Source organism: Micropterus salmoides, unplaced genomic scaffold (genome assembly GCF_014851395.1).
Source record: "Micropterus salmoides isolate LMB-PRFRI ecotype aquatic unplaced genomic scaffold, ASM1485139v1 Ms_hic_scaffold_13, whole genome shotgun sequence".
Taxonomy (NCBI): Eukaryota; Metazoa; Chordata; class Actinopteri; order Centrarchiformes; family Centrarchidae; genus Micropterus; species Micropterus salmoides.
The window spans coordinates 22,196,272-22,224,194 of record NW_024040374.1 but is presented as its reverse complement, the minus strand read 5'-3'; the positions used below and the strand labels follow the sequence as shown (position 1 = coordinate 22,224,194).

At 42.2% G+C, this 27,923-nt stretch overlaps 1 protein-coding gene across 1 annotated transcript; it reads left to right on the top strand.

Moving 5' to 3' along the window:
• Window positions 1–26,631, top strand: fgf22 (fibroblast growth factor 22). Its single transcript, XM_038716229.1, has 3 exons — window positions 1–1,262; window positions 22,967–23,070; window positions 24,643–26,631. The coding sequence occupies exons 1-3, from the start codon at window positions 890–892 to the stop codon at window positions 24,835–24,837; spliced, it is 672 nt and encodes a 223-aa protein (XP_038572157.1). The 5' UTR covers window positions 1–889; the 3' UTR covers window positions 24,838–26,631.
• The last annotated feature ends 1,292 nt before the right edge of the window (window positions 26,632–27,923 follow it).

The window sequence follows — 27,923 nt, the reverse complement described above, 5'->3', positions numbered from 1 at the left end:
TGACTGACTGACTGACTGACTAACTGACTGACTGACTGACTGACTGCGCACAGCAGAGCGTGAGGCTGTTCACTTACTGCTTCACTGCCCCGTGCTAGCTGACACACTCGCTGACTGCCGCTCACTCTGACACATACAGACACACTCTCACTGCCTCTCTTTCTCTCTGTCGCAAACACACACCGTCTCTCCCTCCCATACTCACTCACTTGCTCACTCCCTCTCTTTCTCTCAGTATCACACACTCATACACACACACACACACACACACACACAAACACACTCACAGAGTCAGTCACCAACCCTTATTCAACTCCGTCTCAGCCACGGGTCAGCAGCTCAGACAGGCACCTTGTTTCTATTCAGCTGGAAAGAGTAGAGCATCGCAAGGTGCACACACACACATACATTCTTCAACTCACAAAAACACACATATCCCCACACATACACTCACTCACACACACACACACACACACACACACTCACACACACACATGCACATCCTCATACATCCCAGGACTTTATCTGTGGTACGGGAAAGAAGACCTCAGTCCAAGGAGGAGGAGAAACAGGGAAACAAGGAGCGACACTAAAGAGGAACTTTCAAAGGTGGATTCATAAAATTACAGCACTTGGACAAATAGAATCAAAAACAAGACTGAAGATGACAACTGGAGAAACTCTGACAAGCTTGTTGCTGTAGGAAGGCCTGCTGTCAGCCCAAAGTGGAGACTGGTCATCTGTGACATCCAGGATTTGCTGTGAGTGCCATTTCCCTCCCTTCTCACTTCAGGACCCCCACCCTCTTGTCATCCCTCCACTGGGACATCTCCCAATCATCAGCATGCCTACAGCTTGCACAAGGTGCACCTTGGGAGTCTGACCCACCATGTGCAGATGGACGCCAACCGTAGCTCATCTCTGTCCTGAACCTGCCCTTGGTACCACCACTACTGCAGCCTCTGCTGGGCGACCTCTCCCCCTGCCCAGTGCAGCCTCCCTTTGCCTGGCATGCTTCACCCTGCTCCTGGTCACCGCTGGCACGGCCACAGGGGCCTGTCCTCCTGGGGTAGGGCATGAACCCCTTCAGGTGCTGGCGAGTGGCATCAACTGTTCATGGACGTTGGAAAGGCACACTCGCAGTTACAATCACCTAGAGGGCGACGTCCGACTACGGCGACTTTATTCTGCCAACAAGTTCTTCCTCTGCATTGACAAAACAGGCAAGGTGGATGGTACTCGGCGGAAAAACTACGCAGACAGTAAGTAACTGGCACAGCCAGAGAGCATCTAAGTTCTGTATCTTAAATGTGTGTTGGGTGTCACAGTGAGGACAGGATGACCTGTGAGCTTCTCACATTTATTTTTATGGCTGGACTTTCTTATCTGTTCACTTTTATAGCAGTTCATAGGAATATCCCATGGTTCTATCACAGCTGAGCTATTTGTGTTGTGTTTAGAGCAGAGAGAGACGCGTTACTAGGTAAGAAGGGAATACCCTCGTGTGGATTTAGGCTCCTCATGGGACAGCCGGCTCAAGAAAGCTGACTTGAGGAGAGACATTGAGCATCAGTTGGCAATGCAAACTGTGGCTTGGGGAAAAGAAAACGCTTCAGTTTCACTGGGGGTTAACTCTTCAAAACTGTGATGAAATCGTCTCAGTTTTAAGTAACAGGTGTGTACGGAAACACATTCCTTCAACAAATGTAAACATGCATTCATGTTCACAGTTTGATTGGTCTTAAATAATGAGACTGCAGTTCGACGTCAGATTTGAAGTGCTGAGGAAAAAGCTTCAGTTGAAACGTTTCATTGGTATTTGGGCTTTCTTTAATGACCAAATTACTGTTTGGCATCAATTTTCCGGACAATTGTGCTCACTACTGTAAATCTTTCTTTAGAGTCTCCTATGATTGTGGCTCTCCCGTGCACCCCATTTCATGCCTCCTAGCACCTGCTCAGACTGGACAACACTTCTCAAAGTGATCGCTATATTTAGGATTCAGATCCAGATTGACCCACATAGGTTATTCTGTTGGAAAGCCTGTAGTCTGTACCTAAACTGTGGTTCAGGGACACCTGAGAAGAGGCTGTTCATACAACGGCCGTGCCTCTTCAGTGTGTGCATGGGTCCATCAATGGGTGTCTTTCAGATGCTTGACCAGGTCAGATGAGCCGACTCTAGTCATGATCTGACCCTCTCCATTAGTCACCGGCTGACTGACTGGATAGCCCTTATAGACGTTTATTCCTTTGATGGTAATATTTATGTATTTGGTCGTTAATGTTTTTTTATACAAGTGGGTGAGTCAGAGTTTTTCCATAGGGCTACTGGGGGGCTGGGGGGGGGCGGGGGGGCTGGGGGGGGGCGGGGGGGCTGCTGCATCCAGTTAATAGGCCAGTCAGTCTGTTGCCACTGTTTCACTAAGCTCCAAGCTGCAGCCTGGATGACATTTGTGAACCTGTCGGGATTAGTCACCTGGCAGAATCTTTTAAAACCTCACACACTGGTAGAAATTCAAGTTGAGATGAATTATTACTGCGTTAAATTTGGGCCTGTGGGCTTTTCCAAGTTGGGACATTATTCTCCCATATTAATGGTAATATATATCAGCTATCATAATAAAATATTACTCCCAAACTTTGCTTGAATTTGACACTTCAGAGGTCATGCTGGAAGTGTAGTAGCAATACCACTTGGGACAACATGAGGGAGTTTGAACTGAAACAAGTGTTCAGAATCTTTGGAAAGTAGCAAAAAGTTATGTCTCATGATTGTGAAATATAGGCATTTTCCTGCCATACTCATGTAATTAATGCTTAATGCCGTGGCTGCAGTAGCTCTCAATGAAAAAGTGCAGTTCCCTTAAATGTAATGTCCTCATACACTTTAGCCATCATCCTCTCATTTCCTTTGGTGGAAAGAACGGTTCTTTCTCACCCAGAGCGAGGGTGTGTACCTGCACCCTGAGCTGAGCACAGCGCCAAACCAGTGGTCATGTAGAAGTTGTGGTCAGTTTGTGGTTGCGCCTCACAATAGGGGCAGATCTGGAATCTGTTTCTGTGTGAGGCTACACAGGCATCACACAGGGAGGCTTTCAATCACACCTAAAGCCTCTTGACCCAGACAGTGTCTTGATACTGATACAGTGGCCATGCTATAGATTAGAGTGGCAGGAAGTGTACATATTTAACGAGTTTAACATCAGCATAAGTGTCACACAGGAAAGTGGACACATTTCTTTTTAGAAACAAATACAGACGTACACAATGTTGGAGACACAGTACTGTTTGGGCTTGTATTATAATTTGAACATTATTTCATTGTTTTGTGTCATGCATAGCTTTATTGACAATGGCTGAGCTCAGGACTGTCCTGATCCTGATATGGAGCTTCCACAAGTCCTGCCCAGCTGTCTGGCCGATCCCTCCTCTGTCCTCTGTGTTGCCCTTACACTCTTGTCGACACAGCTATATTGCCCCGACAGCTCTGCCTGCTACACCCAGGCCCCGGCCCTCACCTCCACCCCACTCAGTTTTTCCAGTCTCAACTCCCAACTCCCTCTCAGGTGCAAAAACAGTTGGAATTAGTCAACAGGCTCTCTGCTAATTGAGGTTGGAAAATATTGTATCAATCCCAGTGGAGCAGGGGCACGGAACAGCTGAGGGAAGACAGACTGACTTAGAGGGATGGAAGGTTGAAAGGATGAGAGAGCTGGAACGGACCGAAGGGAGAAAGAGAAAAATGAAAAACACACATTGGAAATAAATGCATTTTTGTTTATCAGTCTTGCGTTTTAGTATTTAGTAGCTATTAGTATGACATGCAAATATATTGTACAGAAGTAATTTAACTGCTCTACCGGATGTTACTTAAGGACAGATAAGAGATAGATACATATCCTTTGAGTGCTGAAATTCAAAACTTTTATCAGCAACAGACAGGGCAAGCTGAATGTGTATCCGTTCCATCTCCAAACTGTGATGTGAAGAATGTCCTGCTTTATGAGCCCACATGCGGAAATATACACAACCATACACTCGAACACCCTGAAGTTTCAGGTATCTGTTCCTGAAGTTTGTTATCAGGATCAAGCATGTTGTAAGCTTACAGGGCCAATGCATTTGTTAATCAAACTAGAGAGATAAAAAAAAAATCAGACCAGATAAATGACTCAACTATTATCTGACTGCAGCCTGTGAAACCACACGCTCTAAATATAGATCCACCTATAATTACAAACAACTTGATCATTGAACTTTCTAAAAATAACTTGTTGAAGTTGCCACAAAAAGAGACAAAGTACAGTACTTTGAGGCACTAAAGGGGAGGGCCTTGACATGTTTTTCACTTGACCTATGGCAAAGCAGCGAAGGACTGAGGGGAAAAACACACCCAAGTGTTTACAAAAGCTCCAAAGGCAGGTACGCATCATATCCTGTCCTGGGTCACAGCCTACTAATTAGACAGTGCTACAGCGCAACAGCTGTGTGGGCACGCCCAGCAACCGTTTCATGATCAATTACAACAGCAAATCATAAAGCTAAGTAGAGTAGCATGGAATAGACGCTAGAGTACAGGGGGGAAAAGTGCTCCTTCTAAGTAAAAATCAATTAATTCATGAAGGCAAACTGTCTTTTTGGTTTAATTACAAGCCAGTTTCTGTTTTGTTTTTCGGATTCGTACGTGTTTGTTTTGTCATGTCGCACAGCATATATTTTTATGTTTCAATTTTTTCATCCCATTTTAAAGGATGGACTGTTAAGTTTTGGGTGTGTGTGGCTGGAGGCATCAAACGTTTGTGCAGCCTCAAGGTAGTGACAGCCCATTCACCCTTAGGAAATAAGGTCACCTCACCACGTCGATTTAATCGCAGAAGTCACTGCGGCCATTCTGCCTCTACAGCCGTGCAACTCTCACAGCCAGGGTGTGTTGTGTTTACCAAATTTCCCTTGGTGTGCAACATCTTGCTGTTTGATGTGAGAGTTTTCCTAGTTCATGAGTGTATTTGACTTGGATGGGACCCATGGGAAGAAAATCTTCCACCCTACTGAAATATGTTGTGGAAATTATTCAAACTTGTTTTAGACAGGGGAAACTGTCACTCGCCAAGGAGAGACTGAGTTGAATTTGAAAATATGAAAAGACAGGAGGAGTGCTACAGACAGATGACTAATTCCACCAAAAAGGTTTGACCAGTTAGACTGCATTACATTGACGAAAATTACATACTGTGCAGAAACTTCTTCATGTTTGATAATCATGTTTTATTTAAGGCTCAATTGAGCAATGAACCTACTGTTGGTTCGAAAAACCCACACTACCTTCTCAGCACCAAACAGCAGACAGACGCAGTTAGCAACTGGCTGGTGAACATAGTGCAGCATTTAGCAGCTAAATAACCAGCTATTTCCCTCAGATTTTGGTAGAGACCAAAAAAAAAGAGCTAAAGGAGAGTGAATATTGGACTTACATTCACCAGGTGGCCCAAAACACAACTCCAAATAATGGTGCTCCGTGACTCCTGTATGTGTGAATAAGAAGCTGTTACCTAAGTTTGTAATATCAATTTTAAAGTCAATATATGTCAGTATTGTGTTCACAACTAGTTTTCATTGCCACACTATTATAGGTTGAACAACGAATTTTTTTTTAGAAAAATAACAGGACTGGGTTGCATAATATATTGATAAATATATAAGTAGTGAGTAAAGTCCTTTGAAGGCTCTCAATGAGTACTAGTTAGTTTAAAACTTTAACACCAATCATTTATCGATCTGTCAAATCAAAAGTAATAAATAGTGCAAACAGGAAGCCACTCTAGTGTCACTAGCTGTAACATATCTTCAACAAATGACAGCTTTTAATTGGGCAAACAAAGTAAAATGGAATTCCAATCTATTTTTCTTTTTGTATTTTGTATTAATTTATACATGCAGAAATGCATGTATAAATGCAAAAGTAGTATTCATATTAATACATTTTGAATGAGGAACTGTCAGCTCATGCTAACCGAACGGAACAAATTTGGTCAGTCATTTAATGTATATTGAGGTGAGATTGTGTTGTTTTTGTGAAATTTGAAACTGAAAAGCACCTTAATTAAGTATCAGGTCAACTGTTTCATCAACCATATTTCAACCATATCATTTTACTTCTTACCTTACCTTCTTTCTCTAAATGGTTCATATATTAACAAGCAAATGTTATGGGTTTTTTTCAGTTATTTCATTCAGCCAGGGTTAGTAAAAAGATTTCCACTTGGCAGTTATTGGGTGTGAATTTTTAGCTGATGCAGTTTCTTTTCTTGCATCTACATATAAAACTTGCTAAGTGTAAGAGGAAATACTGCTTCCTTGTACTGATGTTGTTTTAAATGAAAGTATCATCATGTGCCACTCCTGAACAGTTTCAGCTCTTGTTAAATACTCAACATTTTAATATAATAAAAAAAAAACAAACTTGAAAACAGTACCATTCTCCATCATTACCTCGTGTTATCTAGGCTGCAATATCGGGACAATGGCATGTATGTACATGCTAAAGCAACAGACATTACAAAATGTCTGTTCTGCGCTGTCTGCCATTTTAAAGGTGTAAGAAAGTTTATTCTGTTCTGGCCATTCTACATCCTCACCATGACTCACCATTTGTTCTGGTAGATCTCAGACAGGGATGTGTGACTGGATCAACAGCACCGGGGCTGGAGGGGCTAAAGAGGGAAGCACCTGGCCGAAGGAAGTGCTTTGGTGTTTTGAATCGGGAGAATACACATGTTAATGAGGCTAGGAGAAGGGCCGGGGCGTGCTCTGCTCAGCATTGAGGTGGAAATTAAAGGCTAGAAGAGTGCTGGAGCTTTTCCCGTTGCTCATTAGGCATTATGTAAGGTTTCCTCTGGGTGTCGTTTCAACTGAGAGGGGATTCGTGGCCAACGAGAGGGTAAAATCCCACGAATCATGCATTTATTATCTCCCCCAATAAAGACAATGCATAGTCTCAGTCTGTGGGAGACAAATGAAAATCGACCCTTTGCCAACTGTTCCTGGTGTTAAGAGGCCAAAAGCTAAATAAAACATCACTGGCACACGCTTGCATGTTGGACATGCATGTTAAATCTCTCTCTCTCTCTCTCACACACACACACACACACACACACACACACACACACACTATCACTGTCCTGGGAACATTACAGGACAAGAGTGTCAGTGTCACCCTAATTAGCCAAGCACCCCTGGTTTCTGCCACCAGGGTTTGATATCGTGAATGGGCTCTAGAAATGTAGCAATTAGTAGCTAACAACCTTTAGCAGTCTGGCTTCGGCTCCTCACTGGGATTTACTGAGTTCATCAGCAGGTTTATAGAGTCTGACTTTGGCTCCAGCAGCCAATTCCTTTATAACATCTCACAGTTCTGGGCATCCTGTGGGTGTGAAGGGAACACAAAAGAGAAGACTCACACTGCCAGTAACCAGTTACTTGGAGCTTAAAGCCATTGATAAAAGATGTTTGCACTGATGTTCTGAATAGCTTCTTAAAACCAGAGAATGACACTGCATACTAGGTTCAAGTATATCATTTTCTATATACTTTAATAAAGAAATAGTGTGATCAGAAAATGATTAAGGAGTGTAATAGAGCAAGATTTTGGTCTGACTCTGGTCAGAAAAAAATAACCATTGTACTTGCTTCTATTTTCCATCTTTTCCCCATGAGTAGACTATCTGTTGCCATCCAAAAGCTACTCCCTCAATGATTTAGCTGTTTTCTACATCATTGTAATGAGCCAGAATTAATAACAGTATGGCAAAGCAACATTGAACATGGTCAAAACCAGGCAGTTAGTTTTTAAAATGGGAGTGAAGAGTTTGGCCTTTTCCTCAATGAGAACACATTAGCACTGTTATTACTGTGTGTGCTTTTTTCGTGAAAGGTGTAAAATGAGTATTTATTAGATCAGGTGGGAGCAGTTGGTCAGCTACTCTTACTCATGCTGCACCACATGCTTTAAATCATTCGCCAAGGGAAGTTCTCACCAAGGAGCAGCCGCCACTCACATCTCGGACCCTGCACATGCACACACACATGCGCTGATGTAATCAGCCCATTGAGTCAGGGGAGACAGGTCTTGCCTCAACCTTAGATAGATTGAGACAGATTAATGGTTTTGTTTTGACCCTTCCAATAAAGCCTCTCACCTCCCGGCCCAGACATCATGTCTTGGAAGGCGTTTAACCACTGGCCCAGGAATAAAGAAGCTGAAAGAGAACCCCTGCTGTAGACAGGGGGGGAAAAAAGAAACAACTTGGCATCCATAAATGCAGCTACGGCTGACTGGCTAAAGCTACAGGAGTTTAAAGGTGTTCAAATTTAACCTAAAATCACAAGGAGTCCGGGACTAGGAAGCAATAATAGCAGGAATGTAATGCACCTGTTGCCCTAAGGACAGACATGCCTCCTTGTTTGGTTTAGAATCATAAAGGAAGCAATAAGAGGCAGTAAAATCAGGCGCCTCAGTTTCACTCATACGCGATATTCAGCTAAATCTGGTGCTCCCCACCCTTTTTTCCTATAAAGCTGTAAGCCATGGGAGCACATGGTAACTCTGTGGACTTTCAATGGACTTTAATCATTGTCTCTCCCACAAACAACTCATACAGACACAATTTATATGTAACCTTGGCAATACTGTTGTTATACATTCATGCCAATAAAGCTGATTTGAATTGAATTGACATAAGCAGAACAACCACAATCTGTAATCAAGTCAGAAAAATCTAGTTTACAGCTATAAAAATGTGTCCGGGAATCTATTTACTCATGACACCTCTGTAGAGAAATGGTGCTGCATCACACTGAGAATCCCCTTTGGGGACTATTAATGTCTGTAGCAGAATAAAAGCGATAAGAATCAGTTCCAAGTGTTAACCTCAGTTGTGTAGAAATTTTAAAATTTGTAAATTTAAAGCCCCAGTGTGACTGTAAAGTAAATCCATTCTGCATTCCAATTGTAGTTCATAAAGTAGAGTACATTGGATTGTAGACCATGCACATTCTAGTACATGGGTCATAACATAGAAATGCAGACCATATGGTGGGAACAAGGTACAAACTCATATCGGACCCGAGATTATATTTTTATTTGGACTTACATGACACTTTTATGAACGTAAACAAATGTGAGATTTTGTTCTATCAGATTAACAATCTCTGCGCTAAAGCTGTTGTGCTTTGAACACTGAAGCAGAGAAGTCCCTGTCTGGACCGAATAACCGCGCTGTAAATGCGTTTCCTGAAAGTACAAGTTGGATAATTAATGCAAATGTGGATGGCTAAAAACAGCGTCTCTGGTGCAGGTCTGTGCATACCAACAGGTTGACACCATACAGCGTCTTCTCTGAACTGCATTACACACATCCACCCGTACCTGTTTTTTATCTCTGAGGCCATTTCACTAAACACCAGCAGGATGTGAGTATCGTGTCAGGGCTCTTTGAATGTGTGTGTACATTTAGAATGCATGGTCCTGTGTTTATACTTGTGCCATTGCAGGAGCATGAAGTGGACCCTAAACTGAAAAAGATGTGCATTTCCTTTCCCTAATGGCTAATATGAACCAGACCTTACCTTGCACTCAGTTCAGACATGCATGCGTCTGTGTGTGTGTGTGTGTGTGTGTGTGTGTGTGTGTGTGTGTTTGCACGCACGCTGACATGTGCAAGCTTGCACACACGGGAGTTTTTCCCGTCTGAAAGGCCATGCTCCTCATTAGAACACAGAGGGTGGCACAAAGCATTGCAGTGATATATGTGAAGCAGGACAGTACAGTCCACACCATACGTCAAGCCACTCCTTGATCTTTGGACACCAAGATCTTTGTCCTGAATGCAGCTTTAGAGTTTCTCAGAGAATGAGAAAGTGGATGTAAAAACATACCATTCATCTATGGCACTTTTGTATCTATTTATTAATCACTCGGGAAGAAAAGGTTGCAGTTAGAGTAGAAGTCTTTCTGCTGCTTATAGCCTGCAGTCATCCATAACTGAAAAGGCAGAAAACATCTAGATTCAAGTGAAACACACCTGGTTTTCACCACATCTTCACACAGGTAGAAGCTGCTTGGACGTGAACCCTCTGCCTCTGCGAACGCATTTATCTTCATATATATATTTATATACACATATTTTTCCCTATCATCCTCTTGTTTCTATTCTTTTTATCTGCCTGCGCCATTCCACCTATCATCTCTCTCTCTCCTGCTGTCTCCATTTCCCCCGCTCCTCCCCTGCAGTGGATAGGATTGGGGTCAGGGCCCTTTGGCCAGTGGAGCAAGTGACAGCTTTGACAGGGCCCTGATTTCACTCCTGTGCCTTCTGTCACCTCCCTGTATGCCCATCTCATTTTAATAATGTAAATACGGGGCAGGCTCGGGCCAGAGAGAATATTCTGTGTCCTGGTGCTCACTGACTGGAACCTCGCTGCATGCACACCTGAGCCACACATGCACACACTTATAGTTGGCAGTACTCTCCAAACTAACTTGGATTTGATGGGTTTTCAGACTGCTGTTGAGAGCTACAAACTCATTAAATTCTGTTATACGGAATTAAAAAAGTTATTAATACAGTCACGCTCAACTGATACTATACACACAACAGTCAGTCTGGGAATTAGCCATGAGTTTGGCTACTGTAAGTAGCTAGTTAGCTGGACATGCTAACGTTTGCAACTTCAGTTGAGCGTATAAAGACAAGTTCAATCCATTTGTCGCACATTTGCTCTTGTGTTTTAGGTTTTTGAAAGAGTACAAAAAAGATGAGTTGAGTACATTCATCTAAATGAATTTTGCTGAAGAGGGAGGTAAAATAATAGCTTCTGCAACTCACTCTAATCTAATCTAAAAATAAAAGTGTATTTGCCAGTGTAGGCACACGCTCGCTGTGGTTAAGACAGACAGGGAACACTGGTTAGGATCAGATGTGGATGCTCTTCAACAACTGCGAGTTTTGAACTGAAAGCACAGGGAAGATGAATGTAGGAAACTGTAAACAAGGCCTTTATTTCATCCTGATTATGTTTCCACTCAGGGTGGCTGAGTCTGGCTTGGACAGCCAACCAAACCAGCCACAGATGCAACACACCAGCTTACTGCAATTTAGTGGCACTGGGGAATGACCTCAGTCTAATGTGGATCCCGCAATCCCAGCTGCCCCTCCCAGGGTACTAAAGTGCAGGAAACTGCAGAAGCCGTGAGTCACAAAGCTCTCAGCGGGCAGATCTGCTCATAACTATCTGTGTAGCCCTTGATAGCTTGCTGTTCGCTTGTTACGGATGTGATGCATGATTTGGAGGCAGTCTGCCCTCCTTGATTAAAGAAAAGGCCTCTTGGTCAGTAAGATTGCGGCCCCTCAGTACCACACAGGCACAGACGAGCACGCTGTGGGCTTCGTTAACCTTTTTCACCTCTGCCATCCCTCAACCTCACTACAGCAGAACTCCACCCCACCACTTGCCCACCCCCTCAGGTTGTCCTCTAGTGTTACCTTTTCTGGCTGGCTTGCTCTCACTATGCTTTTAAACTTGGGGTTTGATCAGCGGAGGGTCTTTGCCCTCTAATTCAGCATCCTGAAGATGCCTAATGAACTGATTGATGTTCCATTATACGCAATCACAACTTAGCCTGTCCAAGGATGTTAGTGTTCAGTGCTATACTTACCATGGAGTGTGTGCTGACAGGACAAGCAGATACACTAAACACTGTTTGATGGGGCGTGTGTGTGCAGAAGAAGAGATTCCAGTACTGCCAGAATTTTAGACCCAGCAAACTGACATTTTCTATGCGTTTTGTCATTGTTATTCAATTAACTTTAACTTATTCTTTGTACTAACACTTAGTTTATCACAACACACATACAACTATCTGCCTCTCCACACACTTCCACAGATGCAGCTGTGGGTGGTGATTCTAGAGTATTGGGTCAGTCTGTCTAGGGATAAATCAGACAGACTAATCTGTCCTGTGAGGGGATGGAGGGTAATTGGTCACATTTGACCCCGGGCCTTGCGGACTGTGGGAACGTAGGCTTTATCTACTAGCGGTAATTGGCTAATGAAACACTTCCGCAACTCCTCCACTAGATTGTCATCCACTGGTTGGGATTGGTTGAGGCATGTGTGTGTGTATTTGTGTGAGTGTGGCCGGCACAAGTGGCCGAGAGGCATGTGTGTGCAGGGCGAGAGTGTGTGTGTGTTTGTGCGGGTAGTCTAGAGAAAATGGCAGGATGCGGAACTCCCGGTGGCCATCTCCACAACGTTATCTACAGCATCAGTCTCATGATGCCTGCAGCATACTGATACATTGACAGAACACACATAAATGGTTGTGTGGTTGCCATTACAATTTAAAGTAGAAATGGTTAATGTAATTCAAATGAAATCTTTGGCCCTAGGCAGAGCTTTTTGTGTGGTTCATGCTGATAGTGTAGTCAGAACATGACTGAGTGCAGCATTAAGGTCATCCGGCCAACATGACAGTCTGTCAGTGTCATATTTGACTGAATTTTTCTCATGTTTATAGCTGTTTTGTGTGCTGGGCAAAATCATGCCCACATCAATCGAAAGGCAACAAAACCAGGGTGGGGAGAGTGAGTTGTGGGGGTGGGTGGGGATTTACTAAGAAAAAAAGGCTAAAGTTACGGTGGTGAGACAATGTCTCTGAGGTCCCATCAAGTGAGCCATTCATAGATGCAGGCCTACCAGTTTGCGGAGCCAGGGAGACACTCCGATAGAGTGGGGCCCAGGGTGGCCTTGTCTTTTTGTCCCAAGCTGACCCCTGCTCTCCCGCCTGGCCTCTGCGCCCCTCACCTGGCCTGTCCCAGCACACTGGTAACGGGATACCTGTAATTTGCTCTAATGGCCTTTGAAAGCTGGCTGGGCTAATCCCTGGAGTACTTCTCCCAGCAGCACCGTATGAATGGGTGGGGGTAACAAGGCCGAGTGCGATTCCTGAAAGAGGACCAGCTTCTGGATTGTGTGTGAGAGAATGTCACCCCTTGCGGCCGGGGCTGGGGCCGAGGGAGTGTGGGAGTCAGCTTTCAGCAGATCACCACCATGTGGCTTGTTCACAGGCTCAAAAAAACTAGGACCCCGGACTGGTAGAAAAGTAGATTGTCTCTGCTTTACACCTCCCTCAGTGGCTCAGTCTGGCAGGCACAGGGGCACAGACTAAAGACCAGTCTGCGCACAACTTTGAGAGAGTGCACTTCAAATGGTTTCCAGATTCCTCTTGTAATTTTTGCTAAGGTAGATCTTCATGGCAGAGCTGCAAGAAGAGCAGAAATAAAGAGAGAATGGTTTGATGTGATGTTAGATGCTTAAAAAAGGTCTTGCTAAAGCAAAACAGTCCATGAATAATGCCATACATTAACCTCTATGATAATAATAATAATAATAATAATAATAATAATAATAATAATAATAATAATAATAATAATAATAATAATAATAATAATAATACCGTTGCTGAACAAAAGGAACTGGCCCTCATAAAAAAAAGACAGGAGAAAAATAATGTTATCAGTCTCATCTTCACTCTCATCCCTCCAGAGATTTTAATGGAATGTGGGAACAGCAAGCGATATGTGGGCAGGGAAGACCAGCCCTCTGCCAGTCTTTTCTCTCCTTTCTTCCTGTCCTTTCTATCCATCGTCATTGTTTTTTTGATGGGGTGGGCCACATGCAGGGGAATGTACTCACAGGAAACACACACAAACATGCAGACCAACAGACATGCGAGAGTGACAGCATGTTGGGATCTGTGAAAGTTCAAATGTGTAAGAAGGAAAATAGGGGGTGCAAAAATGGTCCTGTTTCTTATTTCCTTTGCTGTTACTTTAATTATGTACTTTTTAAATTTTATTTGATCAAATCAAACATGAGCTGATTTGAAGGATTCCACAGTCCAGGAATTCAGAGCTAAATTAGGCAAAAGAAACACTATTCAGACTTCCAGACAGTCTGAGCTCATTTGAGGAAGAGAATCAGATCTCAGGGCCAAGTCACTTGGCATGTTGGCTAGAATGTGTTGCTTTGACTAGCATGTGGTGCACAATCACGGTGAGGGCTGTTGAGCTCATTTTATTTATTTGTATGCTGGAGATTTCTTACCTAGTTTTTCTTATTCTTAATACCTTGTTGTATAAAGTGGCAAAAACTTGACATTTTTTAACTACAGGCTGTTTTGTGCGTCTCAGACTTTTATGTTCTTATGTGTGTGTGTACGTGTGATCAGTTCAGCCCTGCAGACATACCTCAAAGGTCGGGATGGGATGAATAAATCATCCCAGTCCTGTGCAAGTTAATAGGTATGAATCATGTCCAGAGACCCGGGGCAGACAGGCCGGTAAGGAGGGAGAGGAAGGGTGACCAGGTGGGAACTTCCAGTCTGAGAAGTGAATCCAATGCAGAAGTCCCTTAAACCTACATTCTATTGAACGGCCAGCAGGGGGAGAATCTTCTGGTTGCAAAAAGAAGTCTGGTTCCATTAGAAATACTGGTAAAATGACCCTACTCCTCACCTGAATAATTCCGTCAGTAAACAATTTCCTAATGAGTTTATGGTCTCAATTCCTAGTTTCATGTCTTCTTCAATACAACATGATGTTCATTCGGTAAATTATGGTCCCATTTAGAAGAAAATAGACCATAGAGCAGAGGGCATGCTTCAGGGCGGGATTATCTGTGATTGACAAGTCGTTACCATGGCGACCTGTCATTTAGGCTAGAGTGACTCGGACCCACGGCACTGTGTAAATTTAACCAGCGCTGTTGAAAAAGGTTATTAGGAGTTGGCTGTTCACTTTCTCTGGTGAGTAAATTTTTTTGCCTGGTGTTCACTAGACAACATTGTCAGCCATGTGAAAATGACGGTTAAGGTGAATTACAGATGCACCTAGCTAAGCAAGCTAGCTAGCTCCACACACGGCTGTTAGCTCCACGGTCTCGTCAAATATGGTCACGGCTGGTGCCGCTGGTTGCAAAAACTCAACATGACTGCCCCCTATCAGCCAAACTCGAGGCTTCAACACCGCAGTCCACAAACCAACGGGTGACATCACAATGACTACGCCCACTTCTTAAATACAGTCTATGGTGACCCAGGCAAGGAATGAACCATACTGAGACAGAGAGACCAAAGAGGTACGACAGAGGAGAAGTAAAAAGAAGTGAAAAGCAAGCTGGCAGATGGAAGACAGGATGAAGGAAAGAAAGACATGGTCCAGTTTTCTGCCTGTCTACCAACAGCTATTCTGCCCTGTAACAGAGGGCTGCTCACAAACAGACATAAGATTACACATAGCACACACACACAACACACACCAATGTACAATCCTATGGAACAGTAGAGCTCTCAGAGTGGCGGTCACAGCTCCTGTTAAAGAGACTGTACATTTTTTATTGCTGTCCAGGGCTGGTTGGTCCATTAAACCAGCAAGGGCATTGCATCATATGTATTTTGAGCCCCGATCACACTTATTCAAACAAAAATAAATGTCATAATTTAATCACTATATGTGTATGAAACATTATGGGTAGTGACTCAACCAGGGTGTTTTTACATTAATGAAAGGGAAATCCTGAGCAAACCCTCAACTTTAACCAATTTAGGAGAAAACCTCAGAATGAAGACCATAAAATAGCTTCCCCTGAATTTAACCAAATTGTTTCAAATGGACTGAAACCTCTTAAAAAACATCCAAAATCCGAACCAACTGCTGTGGAAATTTTGTTGGTGAAAATTTTCAGTTTTATAAAAGTAAAATGTGGATAATGATGTAAGAAGAATGATGGTCACGACAATTTTTTAGTATAGCAACACAGAATTTGAATTGCACTGAGCCTTGGCACAACAGTTCTGGAAAATAGTTCATAAAAATATGTAAGTGCTTCTAACTGGTGCTTAAATGCCTGGAAAGTCTGAGCACAATCAAAGAAGAACACATAAATAAATGATTATGTGTTGCTTATGATTAAGGGCAGAAAATCATTGTGGCACTCAAATCAGTCATGTCAAAGCAGGTACTTCTGCCTTTAAAAGCAGAAGTACCTGCTTCACTCACTGGGGTGTGACCAAAAGTGCTCTATGCTCAGAAGTTTCTGCCTGTGACACATGATTTTCTGTAGTACTATTTGATTCACTGATGCTTTGTGATCCCCAATGTGGAAATCTTAAGGTTTTTCAAAAAAAAAAAGCAACATCATTGCTGTGATTTTACTCGTTATTTAAAACCCCTCCAATTTAAAGATGTCCATTGCACTGACATCATCCTGGCGAGGACCCAACTCAAGTAATTGTCAAAGGCTGGTTGCAAGAGAGGAAGTGGCGCCTGGTGCATGCTGGTAGAAGGAGCACAAAGGTGATATTACTCAACTTGAGAAGTAAAGAGGAAAATATAATATACTTCACTTGTTTAAAGGATTATATTTTCTAAATCACCTGAGTTGTAGATTTGCCCATTTAATATATATATTAGTTCCCAATCAGTAATTAGTCAGTATAATTATTTGCACCGGATCGTACATCACAATATACACTGTTTTCACTATCTAAACTCATAGAAACCCCCTCAGCTTTGGAAATAGCCAATCAAGGGCTGTGTGCATGTAGTGGATTTGTCCCAGGGGTAAAAAGTTTGGTTGATAAAGTACTTTACCAGGAGAAATCCTCAGTCATCTGCTGAAGTCATGGTTCATCAGGAGACCATGTTTACCGTTGCCTTTCACTCAGTTTGGGTGTCTTTTGTGTTTGTGTTTGTGTCTTGTGATTTGACTCCATGCTCTTGTTTCAGCTGATCTAGAGTCTGATCAGTTCTGTTCCTGTCTGTGCCTCTCTGATCTGACCTGTCCTGACCAGACAGGATGTGCTCAAGGTGAATGTGATGAAAAAGACATGTAGTTAAATATGCAAAAGGACCATCCATATACGTTCTGAAAACATAGAAATCAAATCTTTGCTCTCAAGTGGTGCTATAGTTAGTCCCAGTCATAACACCTAAAAGTACAGGAAGGTCACCTGTCACTATGTTGACTATTAAAACAAATTGAGTTTACCTTTACCTACAAACATGGCAAGGCTGCTTAAAATAATTGTATATCCTCTTTGTAAGAGAGTGGAATACACAATAATACTGCAAACTACTGAAGTCCAGCACATAGTGTTGCCTGTAAATTATCCTTCCGTCTGTTCAGTACGATTCCCCAGCAAATTGAAGATCAACTTTCATGTCCACCACTCATCTCAATGAGATCATCACTGACCCAGTGTCATGTGCCGGACAGTAGAGATATCAGTGTATTGTTCGCTGTGTATTGATAACTGTTACTATATGAGCCTGCTGACAAGACATTCCTTCATCTGTCAGCTACCAATCAATAGGTTTTTGGATTTTTCTTTTATTCACACAGAGAATTAGGAATTTAACATAGGTACGCAGTTAATAAATGAAATTATTTTATTGATTATGTATCTTTCAGACAGAGCATGTTTAGAAGTGAAGGCAGATCACTAATCATGCGCCCTGTTCACCCTTAGAGCCACCAACAGAGAAGCAGTGATTGTTGTGTTGACACACCACTTGCCTTAAATTTGGTCCATCACCACGTGCGGAGGGCCATAATCATTGCCCAATTGTCGCTACACATTATGTTATCAAGGCATAAACAATGGCCTCTGCCCCAAATCAATGTCACGATTGTGCTTTATGATCTATGAAATAAAAGGGCATGTTTCTTTGGCTGCCAAGCACGTCCGACAATCACTTGTTGGGAGCACACTCAGGCCTTTAGTGGGACTAGGAAAGAAAGATGAAGGACATCTGAGAGGGAGGTTTTTATTGGAGGGACAGTGCAACCCACAGGGAGATGTCAAACGACATCATCATAAACTGTGTGCAGGTTACACGTTTACACATTTCTCTCTGGAATAAAGCAAACAAAACCATCCTTCTCCACAAGTCCTTGAATAATCATTGGTTGGCATTCTACTGTACATTTAAGGGTTAATGTCCATATCACACCACCTGGGATGGCTTCCACTAGAGCGCCTGTTCTCATGGTAATCTTTCAAGGTGTTTAAAGCAATAGTGAGTGATGCTGCCTTTGTCTGTTCTGATACTCACAGGCGGCTGTTTCGCCCAGTACCAGACCCTTCGAGGGGGTCATGGCAGATCAAAGGTGCTGGTCACAGCCATTAGGCCCGGCAGCCCAGACCCGACATGAAAAGCTTGTGTTTTGAAAAGGAGGGCAGAAGGAAAAAAAACAACAGGGCCCTCTTCATTTAAAAAGCAAGCAAACTGTGAAATAATTGAAAAGGTATGTCAATCAAGAGCAGGAGCACAGCGGGAACTCCAAGATTCCCAGGCTCTGCTCTGGTCGAGCACTGAGCCATGGAGGGCTGCTCAAGGGGGCAACCCAAGAAATTAAAGACCTGGCAAAAGGAACAAAAAGAAGACAGGAGGAAAGGAGCAGAAAAATCTTTTTCTCACTCTCTCTTTGCTCAGTCTTTCACTATTTTCTGCTTTAAAATTTGTGATGAAAGGAGCCATTTTGCCACACTTTGCAGAGTCCCATTCAAATGCTTGGTCATTAATAAGATCTTGTCTAGCTCTTCACCTCTCAGGTGAGTAACAAAGACTTATGGGGGGTGGAGAGGGGGGCAGCCATTGGAAGTGCCTGCCCCCATCACCGAAACCCCAGTCTTATAACCAGCACCTTCACCCTGTACTCACTCCATCCTCCTCCCCCATACCATGAGTCTGACAAAAGGGAACCCCGTGAGAGTGTCTCTCTCTTTCCTTTCTGCTTTTTTTTCAAAGTCAGAAAAGGCTTGAATGATCTGACGATGGGCTAACGTCCAAAAAATGGGGGACGGAAAGAAAAGAAAGAGTAAAAAAAAGACTGGGTAAAAGACTTTTTCTATGCTTTTAAAAATCCCATAGAGGAGAAATAAATGGCAAGTCCACAGTTGACTAGACATGTATAGTGCAGGATTTGCTTGTAATGGCAGCTTGAGCTTATTGACAGTCCCAGCCAAAACATGTCAAAGGTTAAGAGATCTTGCCAATTGCAAGTGGGAAGCCAAACGTACCGTTTTCAAAGGCTCAATAGGGCCATCAGTTGATACTTGCTCAGCTGAACACGAAGCAGGAGTGACCTTCAGTTTCCAATGCAACTCAGGAACAAAGAGTTCATTTGTCTCCATTATTTCTCTCTCTTATTTCTAATTGTGATATTGTTCAAAAGATCTGAAACATTTCTTGAATGAAAATTGTTCATAAATTCAAAATCCTTAAATTTTCTCTCAATAGTGTCAGTTATTATACTAGAATAAGGATACTTTTATTAGAGAAAACTTATCTATTCCTGCCCATTTTTGTGGTTTTCTTAACATTTCTTAATTTACACTGGAGCATGTGTTACAAAACAGGGTTTGTTAAAGAGAGCATTTCAAAATGTTAGATATATTCAGAGACAGGCCTATATATCCAACATGATTAGCCCCTTGGTTTGCAAGGGGCTAAGAAGTCATGATTTCCAATTTTAATAAATTGCTTTAGGATTTCTCAAGAACCACCATTAATCTAGTCTCTGTACAGCTTTTAACCTTTAACAGACCTTTATAATGTAACAGTTTCAGTCAAACATGTATATTTCTACAAAACTTTATCAATATTACAATGCAGTTTTGAGGCTAAAACTCAGCATACAGCCTTCCTTCCAGTAAAATGACCTTTGGATTTCAGCAGTTAGGAAACCCCTCTAATAGCTTGAAATACCTCACTCTGATTTCTCAGGCTTTGAACACAATGGAGTGACTTTTCAAAGGGGGGACTGTGAGTTATATGGATCTAACTGGTCTTTATAGATGTGTGGTCAAGCGTCCAGAGTCCAAGTGATTCCTCCAGACAATGTGAAATCCCCATTTCATGTGCTCAGATCTTTTGTGTCTGCTGGGTGCTACACCAACATGTATGAATGAAATGACATGTAGATATCAGAGACCGGAAGAGAGAAAGTTAAAATATTTAATGTGCTATAGACATGACTTTTATTGCCTTATGCAATTATTGCTTTTCTAATATTAGTAGTCTCCTTTAATTTTACTTCAATTTTTTTGTACATTAACAACTCTTACACCAGAATTATATTTATTTAAGTCTGTTTTCTAGTACTAAATGTTGTCAAACCTGACATTTTACTGTTCATGGCCAACTCTTCATGTCTCAGATGTGACAAACATCCTTCCAACACACCTACTGTGCCTGGAACTCAAACCAGCAAATAATGGCAATTACTGCTGGCACCACTTTCAGGCACCAGCGGTTTTCATTGGCCTGGACTAATCCCCCATAAATCCTTGCAGTGCTCCAATCACCAGTCGAGCCTCAGCTAATTGCTTATGAGCCCCTTGCACGCTCCAGGTGCCACCGTAGCGCACCCGTTGTTTGTAAATACAGCTCGTAAAGAGGAGGCTGCCATCAAAGTGTTAATGTTTCCTGAGAGGATCAGAGGCAATGCAATGATGGGGGTGCAGCTGGGCTGATACCTGGATGGACTCGTCTGAGGCATTCCCTCCTTCCCTGCAGCTGTGGCGAGCGGAGAGAGGGCTTCATTTACACGGTCCTGTCAGAGAACAAAGACACTCAACAGGAGTTTGTGTTTGTTTACCTTCCTCATCTTTTCTCCCCTCCTTTTTTACTCTTTGTACTTCTTTGTGTCCCTGCCTAAAGTAGATGACCTCACTGGTTAAGCATGACTGGTGATGTTCAGAACTGAAAAGAAAAAAGGTTGTGATTGTTGCGTTTTTAGAGTGATGGAGGCAGCAGATGTGTGTTTTTTGGGGCCCTTCGGATATGCTCTTTGAAACCAGCAACAGTAGTCTGATGATCTTAGCAGCCGTCATGTAGAGATAAGTTAATTAGTAGCTTCTTTGCGTGCTATCAGAATATGTGATTATGTATTATGCTGTTGCCCAAATGTACATTGAAACAGTTTTTGTTTGCTCTAAATATTGTACTGTAAAGAGATCCTTTCTTAACGGTATTAGATATGGGCGAAACTCTTGGCATCATTGTGCTAGAAACTAAGTAGTCTAACAGCGTCAGTCCTTTTAGAATTCAAATGACAAAGCCCTCTAGTGGCAGTAGTAATTATGACAGGAGTAATGGAGGAAGTCAGGTGACTGCAGAGGAAGGAGGTCGGGATAAATGGATGGGTCAACAAAACGATGTTCGTGTCCCATTTCCATCCAACAGTCACCATTTTTTGTTTATTAAGCAAGACCCTTCCCAAGCGGTAACCTAGTGTTTATAATTGTAATCATGACAACCTAGCCCCCATACCATAAATTCATTTTTCATTTACTAAGTGCTTATTTTGACCTGAACCATGGTCTTTACCAAAGTCATTGTCACATGATAAAACTAAATTTTGATTTGTAACAGTTTTGGAAAGCACAGACAATGTACTATTGAGACAGGCATCAAATCAGAAACTTCTTCTATGTGTCGCGCTAGAGGGCATTTCGGAGGACTTGTATATTCAGATAAACTTGTAAAAATGTGCACCTATCCCTTAAAGTCTGGTCTTAAACAAATATGTAACTCATTATTTAATCCAAAAACATATTAAGTCAAACCTGTGGGCCAAGTTCAGCTTTACTGTTCCTTCCAAACAAAATCTGGATTTGCACAAATAAATAGGTTAAAAAAAACCCAACTACAGTGCAGCAGGAGTTGCACCTGCGAACCTCCCGCTGTGAGCGTTTATTTTTCATTGCTGGATGGGTTTAACCAGCGAGACAGCTCAGGAACTCAGTTACTACCCTGTACAAGACTTGCAGTTGTACCGAAACAGCTGAGTGTTGGTCATTTGGGTGGCCAGGCCGCTGCTGCTTTTATGACTCCTTCATTTCCTACCAGCTTTGGGTCACCTTGTCCTTCACCACCTTGATCTGGTGCTATGTTTACAGTATCTGTCCAAAGCCAACAATCCTTTTTCACTAATATCCAGCAGTGCCTAGCCTTTGAGCAACAACATTACATGTTTCTCTCTTGGCACAGACTTGGTTTTCAAGGGTGTAAAAATAAGATTTCATGCTCAGATAGTGGACCACATCAGGGTGCTTTCTGTGTAAGTATGCAAAAAAGGCAGAAAAATTGAGAGATTCATCTCCAGCAATTAGCTGCCTTTCAGGGCCCTGTGGTAAGCCCTCAGGTCATCTCCAAAACAGCTCCCTGCAGTAGACATGACAATGGGTGTGTGCCTTTATTTTTGCATGCAGACAAAAACCAGAACAAGAGTGAACACATGGGACTTGTTTGCAATCAGTGCCCAGAGGAAACAATTAGCTCACCAGCTTGCCAGCTTTTTCATGGGGTGAAGTGAGTTGGAGAGGTTGCTTAAGTGGCCAGCAGACAAGGGTTTTATGTCCCTCAGTAAACAACACTGGGCATCATCAGGATGGAGTGTCACATCTGGAGTCAGGAGGTTCAAATGGATGGAAGCAGCAAGTCAGAATGACACTGTGCAGGCTTAGACACTGTGTATGTGTGTGTCCAAATATTATGTAGTGAAACTGTGACTGGAGTGCATAGGGACAGTTGTTCAATTAAGCTTCTATGAGAAAATAATAATAATAATTCCCCACCTTTTTGGATACTAACAAACTTTAACCTGTTGTTCTAAATGCCCCAAGCACCCCTGGTCTTCCCACAAAGGAAGCTCTCTCAGGCCGTTGTGTGTGTCCTGTGTATGAGTGTGTTTTTTTTCTCTTGTCTTTGGCTCTCTCTCCCCAGAGCATATGGCTGTCTGGTATCCTAATAGCTAATGATAGAGTGGCTTTTGATGGGGAAACTCCCAAAGCCTGATGTTTCTAACCCAGACTCTTGTTCCCTCTTTTATTTTCCAGGCCTGATGGAAATCCGATCTGTCAGTGTGGGAGTTGTTGCCATCAAATCTGTCAGCACCGGGCTGTACTTAGCTATGTCCAAGAAAGGCACGCTCTTTGGATCGGTGCGTATACTACCTGGCGACATTGTTTCTGGAGGTCAAGATGGGAGGGCTGGGAAGGGAAAGAGGGTAGAGAGGGTAGGGGAGGTTTATATGTATAGGGGTCTCAAATGAGTGCCTACCCAAACATGTTTGATTCTGCTGAAGTAAAAGGGAAATGTCAGGAATCTTCTGCTGGAAAGTCCATAAAAGGTCAGTGTTAAAATCAATCATGGCTGTACACCTGGGCCATGGTTGACGATACCTGCAGCCTAAGTTGGCTTATTTCACTGTCAAAATAGATAGCAGAGAAGAGAAACGCAACCAGCAATGACAAAGAACCAGCTGGGCTCCTTTAAAAGTCTTTGCGTGCCTTCTTCCAATTGTTGTTTCAAACAGCAAGCTTTCAAAGGTTATCACCTCGCTTTGTTAAAATCAGCCACACTTCATATTTGAGGTGTGTGGTGTCTAGCTCATGTATTTACAACTTGGAAAAGGAGAAATCAGGGACACGCAATCACTCGGCAGCAGCGATAAGACAAGTCCCTTCAACAAGCTAACACAGTAAACAGGACATAAACAGATCTGAAGACCCAGGCCCCTCCTAAACTCTGAAACGACCCATAATAAAAAAAAAGGCAGGTGAATCACGCCAGGCTCATACTATCCTGATTTTATCACAGACAGGGGCTCATTATGGCAGCATGATAACGATCTGGAAAAGGGAATGTAGCAGAACCTCTTGTCACTACAATATCTTTCAAGACTCTTTGACTAAATTATAAGAAATGGCAGCCACCCATGGAAAAGTGGCTTTGCTGACTGTTGAAATACCTTCACAGATAATGTAATTTAGTGTTGATGTTGATTGAAAAGGTTGTTTTTTTTATAACTTTGTTATCAATTGCTTTATGTGCGGAATTGCAAGGTATTTGGGCGGTTTTAAGCTTTGTTTGTGGTACTGAAACCAATAGAGAAGGACATTCAAAAGCTTATTTGCTTCTTTTAAGTAACAATGCCCCAGTTACTCAGGATATTTCACAGGCCCCATTGTGATCAGTTTCAGTCAGCGATCAGTTTTCAGAGATCGGTCCCAATGAAAACTTAACTGTGAGGCCTGTAGATTCTTGCGAGTAACCAGAACATTGTTTCTGGAAAGATATATTATTTCAAAGCTGTGAGCAGCACAAATGAAATTCCACTGACATAGGCTTTGGGTTGAAAAAATAAGCTTCAGAGGTGGATATCTCAAAACCCCCAAACTATCTGCATGGCTATAGACACCACAAGGGGTAAGGGATGAGTGAGATATAGTTTTTTGTTGAAATTTGGGTGAACCAAACCCTTTAATTCTAGACTAAAATCTTCCATTGTGGTCATAGAAAGACAAACTAGCTAAATACTTTATGATGAAAAACTCACCCCATCAACTACAAACACCTGGAAAATATTTCACTGCAACAGCAGACATTAACCTTTGTGCACTTCTTGGAAGCTGGCCTAGCATCGCACAGCAGGAATAGCAGTCAGCCATTAGCAAAATACGCGTCTGTTGTAACCTCCTCAAGGTCTCTGTCTTCCTCCCTCTGATCGCAGGTGAAGTACAACCCGAGCTGCAAGTTCAAGGAGCGCATTGAGGAGAACGGCTACAACACATATGCCTCACTCCGCTGGAAGCACGGCGGCAGGCAGATGTTTGTTTCGCTGAACGGCCGGGGGAAGCCACGGCGAGGTCACAAGGCTCGTCGAAGGCACCCTTCTACTCATTTCCTGCCCATGCTCCCCTCCTAGCCACCCAAGTTTGAACTCTGACCGGCAACTGGCTGGCTCACCTGCCTCCTCACACCAGGATGCCGGGATGGCGATCTTTGTTTTTATTATTCCATCCTCCTGTCACATAAATGAACTTTTGTTGAGGTTTGTAACATTTGTAGAGTTAGTATAATATGTACTTTTAAGTTATTTTCTCTATTTTCTAATGATGTTCAGTAATACAGTCCAATACGGTAGAATTCTACTATCTTCAGGCATCTGTCTGGCTACAGTATCTGTCTGTGTGTCTGAACTGCATGTAAAGAGGTATTTGGGTGACTTTAAGATACTGTAGAGGATTTAAAAAGGGACAGCAAGACTTGGAAGCAACAAAATGTGGCTCACTGGTTTGTTATTTAGCCTATTTCAGATACTTAGCTAAATAGGAATGGAAGCATCTGGCACACACAAAAAAAAATATTTATTCCATCTGTGATAAATGACAAGATTAAAACAAAAAAGTAGCATCTTTGAAATAGCTACAAATCAGGGCTGTAGCTACCACTGATGACAGAGATAATGTCCTCAGTATTTTTGGGAGGCTTTTTGGAGGAGGGGATGTCACACTCTACAATTTAAAACTTACATTATTTAGACTTGTTATAAAATATTTAGCCTTACAAAAAAGCCAATGTGAATTCATCATACCGTCCACCAGTGATTTCTGTGTAACTCACATGTAAAATGTATGATAACTAAACTTCAAAATAACTTCATCATAACTAAAATATACATTTAATATTACATGTGCAACACTGTTTCAAAAATGATAAATTCACATACCATCAAATGGTTTATCACATGTAAAACAGCATTTCACTGAATTCACATAATGTGGCTTTTGGACAATGTAGACAACTTAGAAATTCACGTTTGATAGGTGTTGTTTTTTGTAAGGCTAAATCTGGCTACTTTTAGGCCAACAACAATAAATAAACAAATACAAAAAAATTAAACTGTACTGACACATACTGGATAAGAGACACTGATCTACACCCCAACTGTACAGATGAGATAAAAATCTCTACACACATTAATAAATGTACTATTCTGTCTGTATATGTCTACATATGACAAAATCACAACAGAAACTAAGCTAACTACTGGGATGACATGCTGGATTTTCTGAAATGACCTTTGTATGTTTGTGCATGCTTCTGTCACACTGCTTCTCCCATTCAACAACCCACAGCTAATAGATTAGAAATCAGTATCATCTAGTCTCTGATTATTGTTCCTTAGTTGAGTCGTGAAATAATAATATACATTTTGAGTCATTTAATACATTATAGCAACCATAGGTACACCAGATGTCACTAGCAGAAACTTCATTCATTTCGTACACAGTAGTAAATTGTTATTTCAGACTGCCTCTATGTCAAGTCTTGCAAACATTTTCTTGACAACAAGGCTGTTGCTAATAGAACATCTAATATATTTAAAACATTTTGTACTCTTTAACTGTTTGAAGTCGATGTTTATTGTTATTGTCGACCTTTTGTGTGGGAAATGTAGTCATAATGTTAAAAAAGAAGGGGAAAAAGTAACCGCATTCAAGTCCATATTCAGCTCATTTTGTATGGTATTACTACTGGATATTGGTACATTTGTGATCAACAGCTTTCAGCTAGCCATCGGCCAGTAATAGTAGGTTGTAGTCTCAGAACAAACATCTCTAATGTCTTTAGATTAATTTCAGCAAAAGTAAAATCAGTTGAGTGCCTTGGCCCATGCTGAGTTTGGTAAAGTTCAATAAAAAATGTGGATACATCATGAGTCATGGCTCTCTCCCTTGTGCTAGCAAGCCTATTTTAAATCATCAAGAGCAAAAAAAATCTCATTTTATTCTTGTCTTGTGTGTGACACTGATTGTTAAGTGTTGGTAACATCTCCATCAGAGCTCTCCGACATAATCCCCCTCCTCATCATAATAATGACCAAAGTCACAGCAGGAGAGGCGTTGATGTGGAGGACCTCCCTGTGTTTGATGAAAGGTCTGCGGTTATGAACTATGCAACCGAGCATCAAGGTCATTTACACACAGACGAGCCCTCCAGTGGCACAGGAGGCCACTTGGTCTTTTCAGTGAACAGAAAGGAGAGTCGGGATGAATAGTGGCTGTTTGGGGTGAATAAAGGCCAACCTTTCAGCCTGTCATAATATGAGATTACTGTGACGGGGTACATGTCTGGTCAGAATGGCGTGAAGTCACACTGTAGTTCAGCCCCAAAGGTCTGGGTGCAGCGCACAAATACCAGTATGGGGGGTCTGGCAGGACTGTTGCCATGCAAATGTCTTTGTCCTCAGCTGTGCACCTTTGTGGGATTCTTTCATTTACAAGACTACTTGTAATTGTTCTCCTTTTGTTACTGTAAAATATAGCCATGGCATTTAAAGGAAAAGTTAGGCATTTTGGGAAATATTTTTTTATGCTTTGTTACCCTGAGAAAATCAATACCACTTTAATGTTTGTCCGCTGACTATGACGCTACCACCAGCAGCCGCCTTAGCACAACGACTGAAAGCAGGAGGAAACAGCCTGTTTGGCTCTGTCCAACACTTCTAAAGCTCACTAATTAAAATATATCTCGTTTATTATACCAAAGTATTAAAACAGCTGGCCTGGCAACCAGAGGAGAGCAAGATAGCAGTTTCCCTATGTTGCAAGTCTTTGTGCTAAGTTAAGTTATCCAGCTGCTGCTGGAAGCTTCAAAACGTGAGTGGTATCAATTTTCTAATCTCACTCAGGCAAGAAAGCGATTTCTGCGAAGTGAATTTCCCAAAATGTTTAACCTTTCCTTTAAGTTTTATTCATATGTTTCATACAACAGACAAAATATAGATTATATAATATTATAGCTTTTTTGCTTTCATGTTGTAAAATAATACATACAGCCGTGCTGAATACAGCACCCTTAAGTTTTACAGGTGTCTCTGAACATATGATTGTTATCCAAACCTCAGCTGGCACAGACACACTAAAACATGAACAAAGTAATCCCATTTTCTGCCTGTTCTCTCGATTGACTCGCCTCTTTGTCAGTGTGTCTTCGGTCTCTTCTCCT

What these genes read in the sequence shown, in the direction of transcription:
- fgf22 (XM_038716229.1), top strand. Translation starts at nt 890, where the DNA reads ATGTGCAGATGGACGCCAACCGTAGCTCATCTCTGTCCTGAACCTGCC. An exon ending in GCGGAAAAACTACGCAGACA is followed by an intron (nt 1,263 to 22,966) that starts GTAAGTAACTGG and finishes TTTATTTTCCAG; the next exon opens with GCCTGATGGAAATCCGATCT. An exon ending in AAGGCACGCTCTTTGGATCG is followed by an intron (nt 23,071 to 24,642) that starts GTGCGTATACTA and finishes CTCTGATCGCAG; the next exon opens with GTGAAGTACAACCCGAGCTG.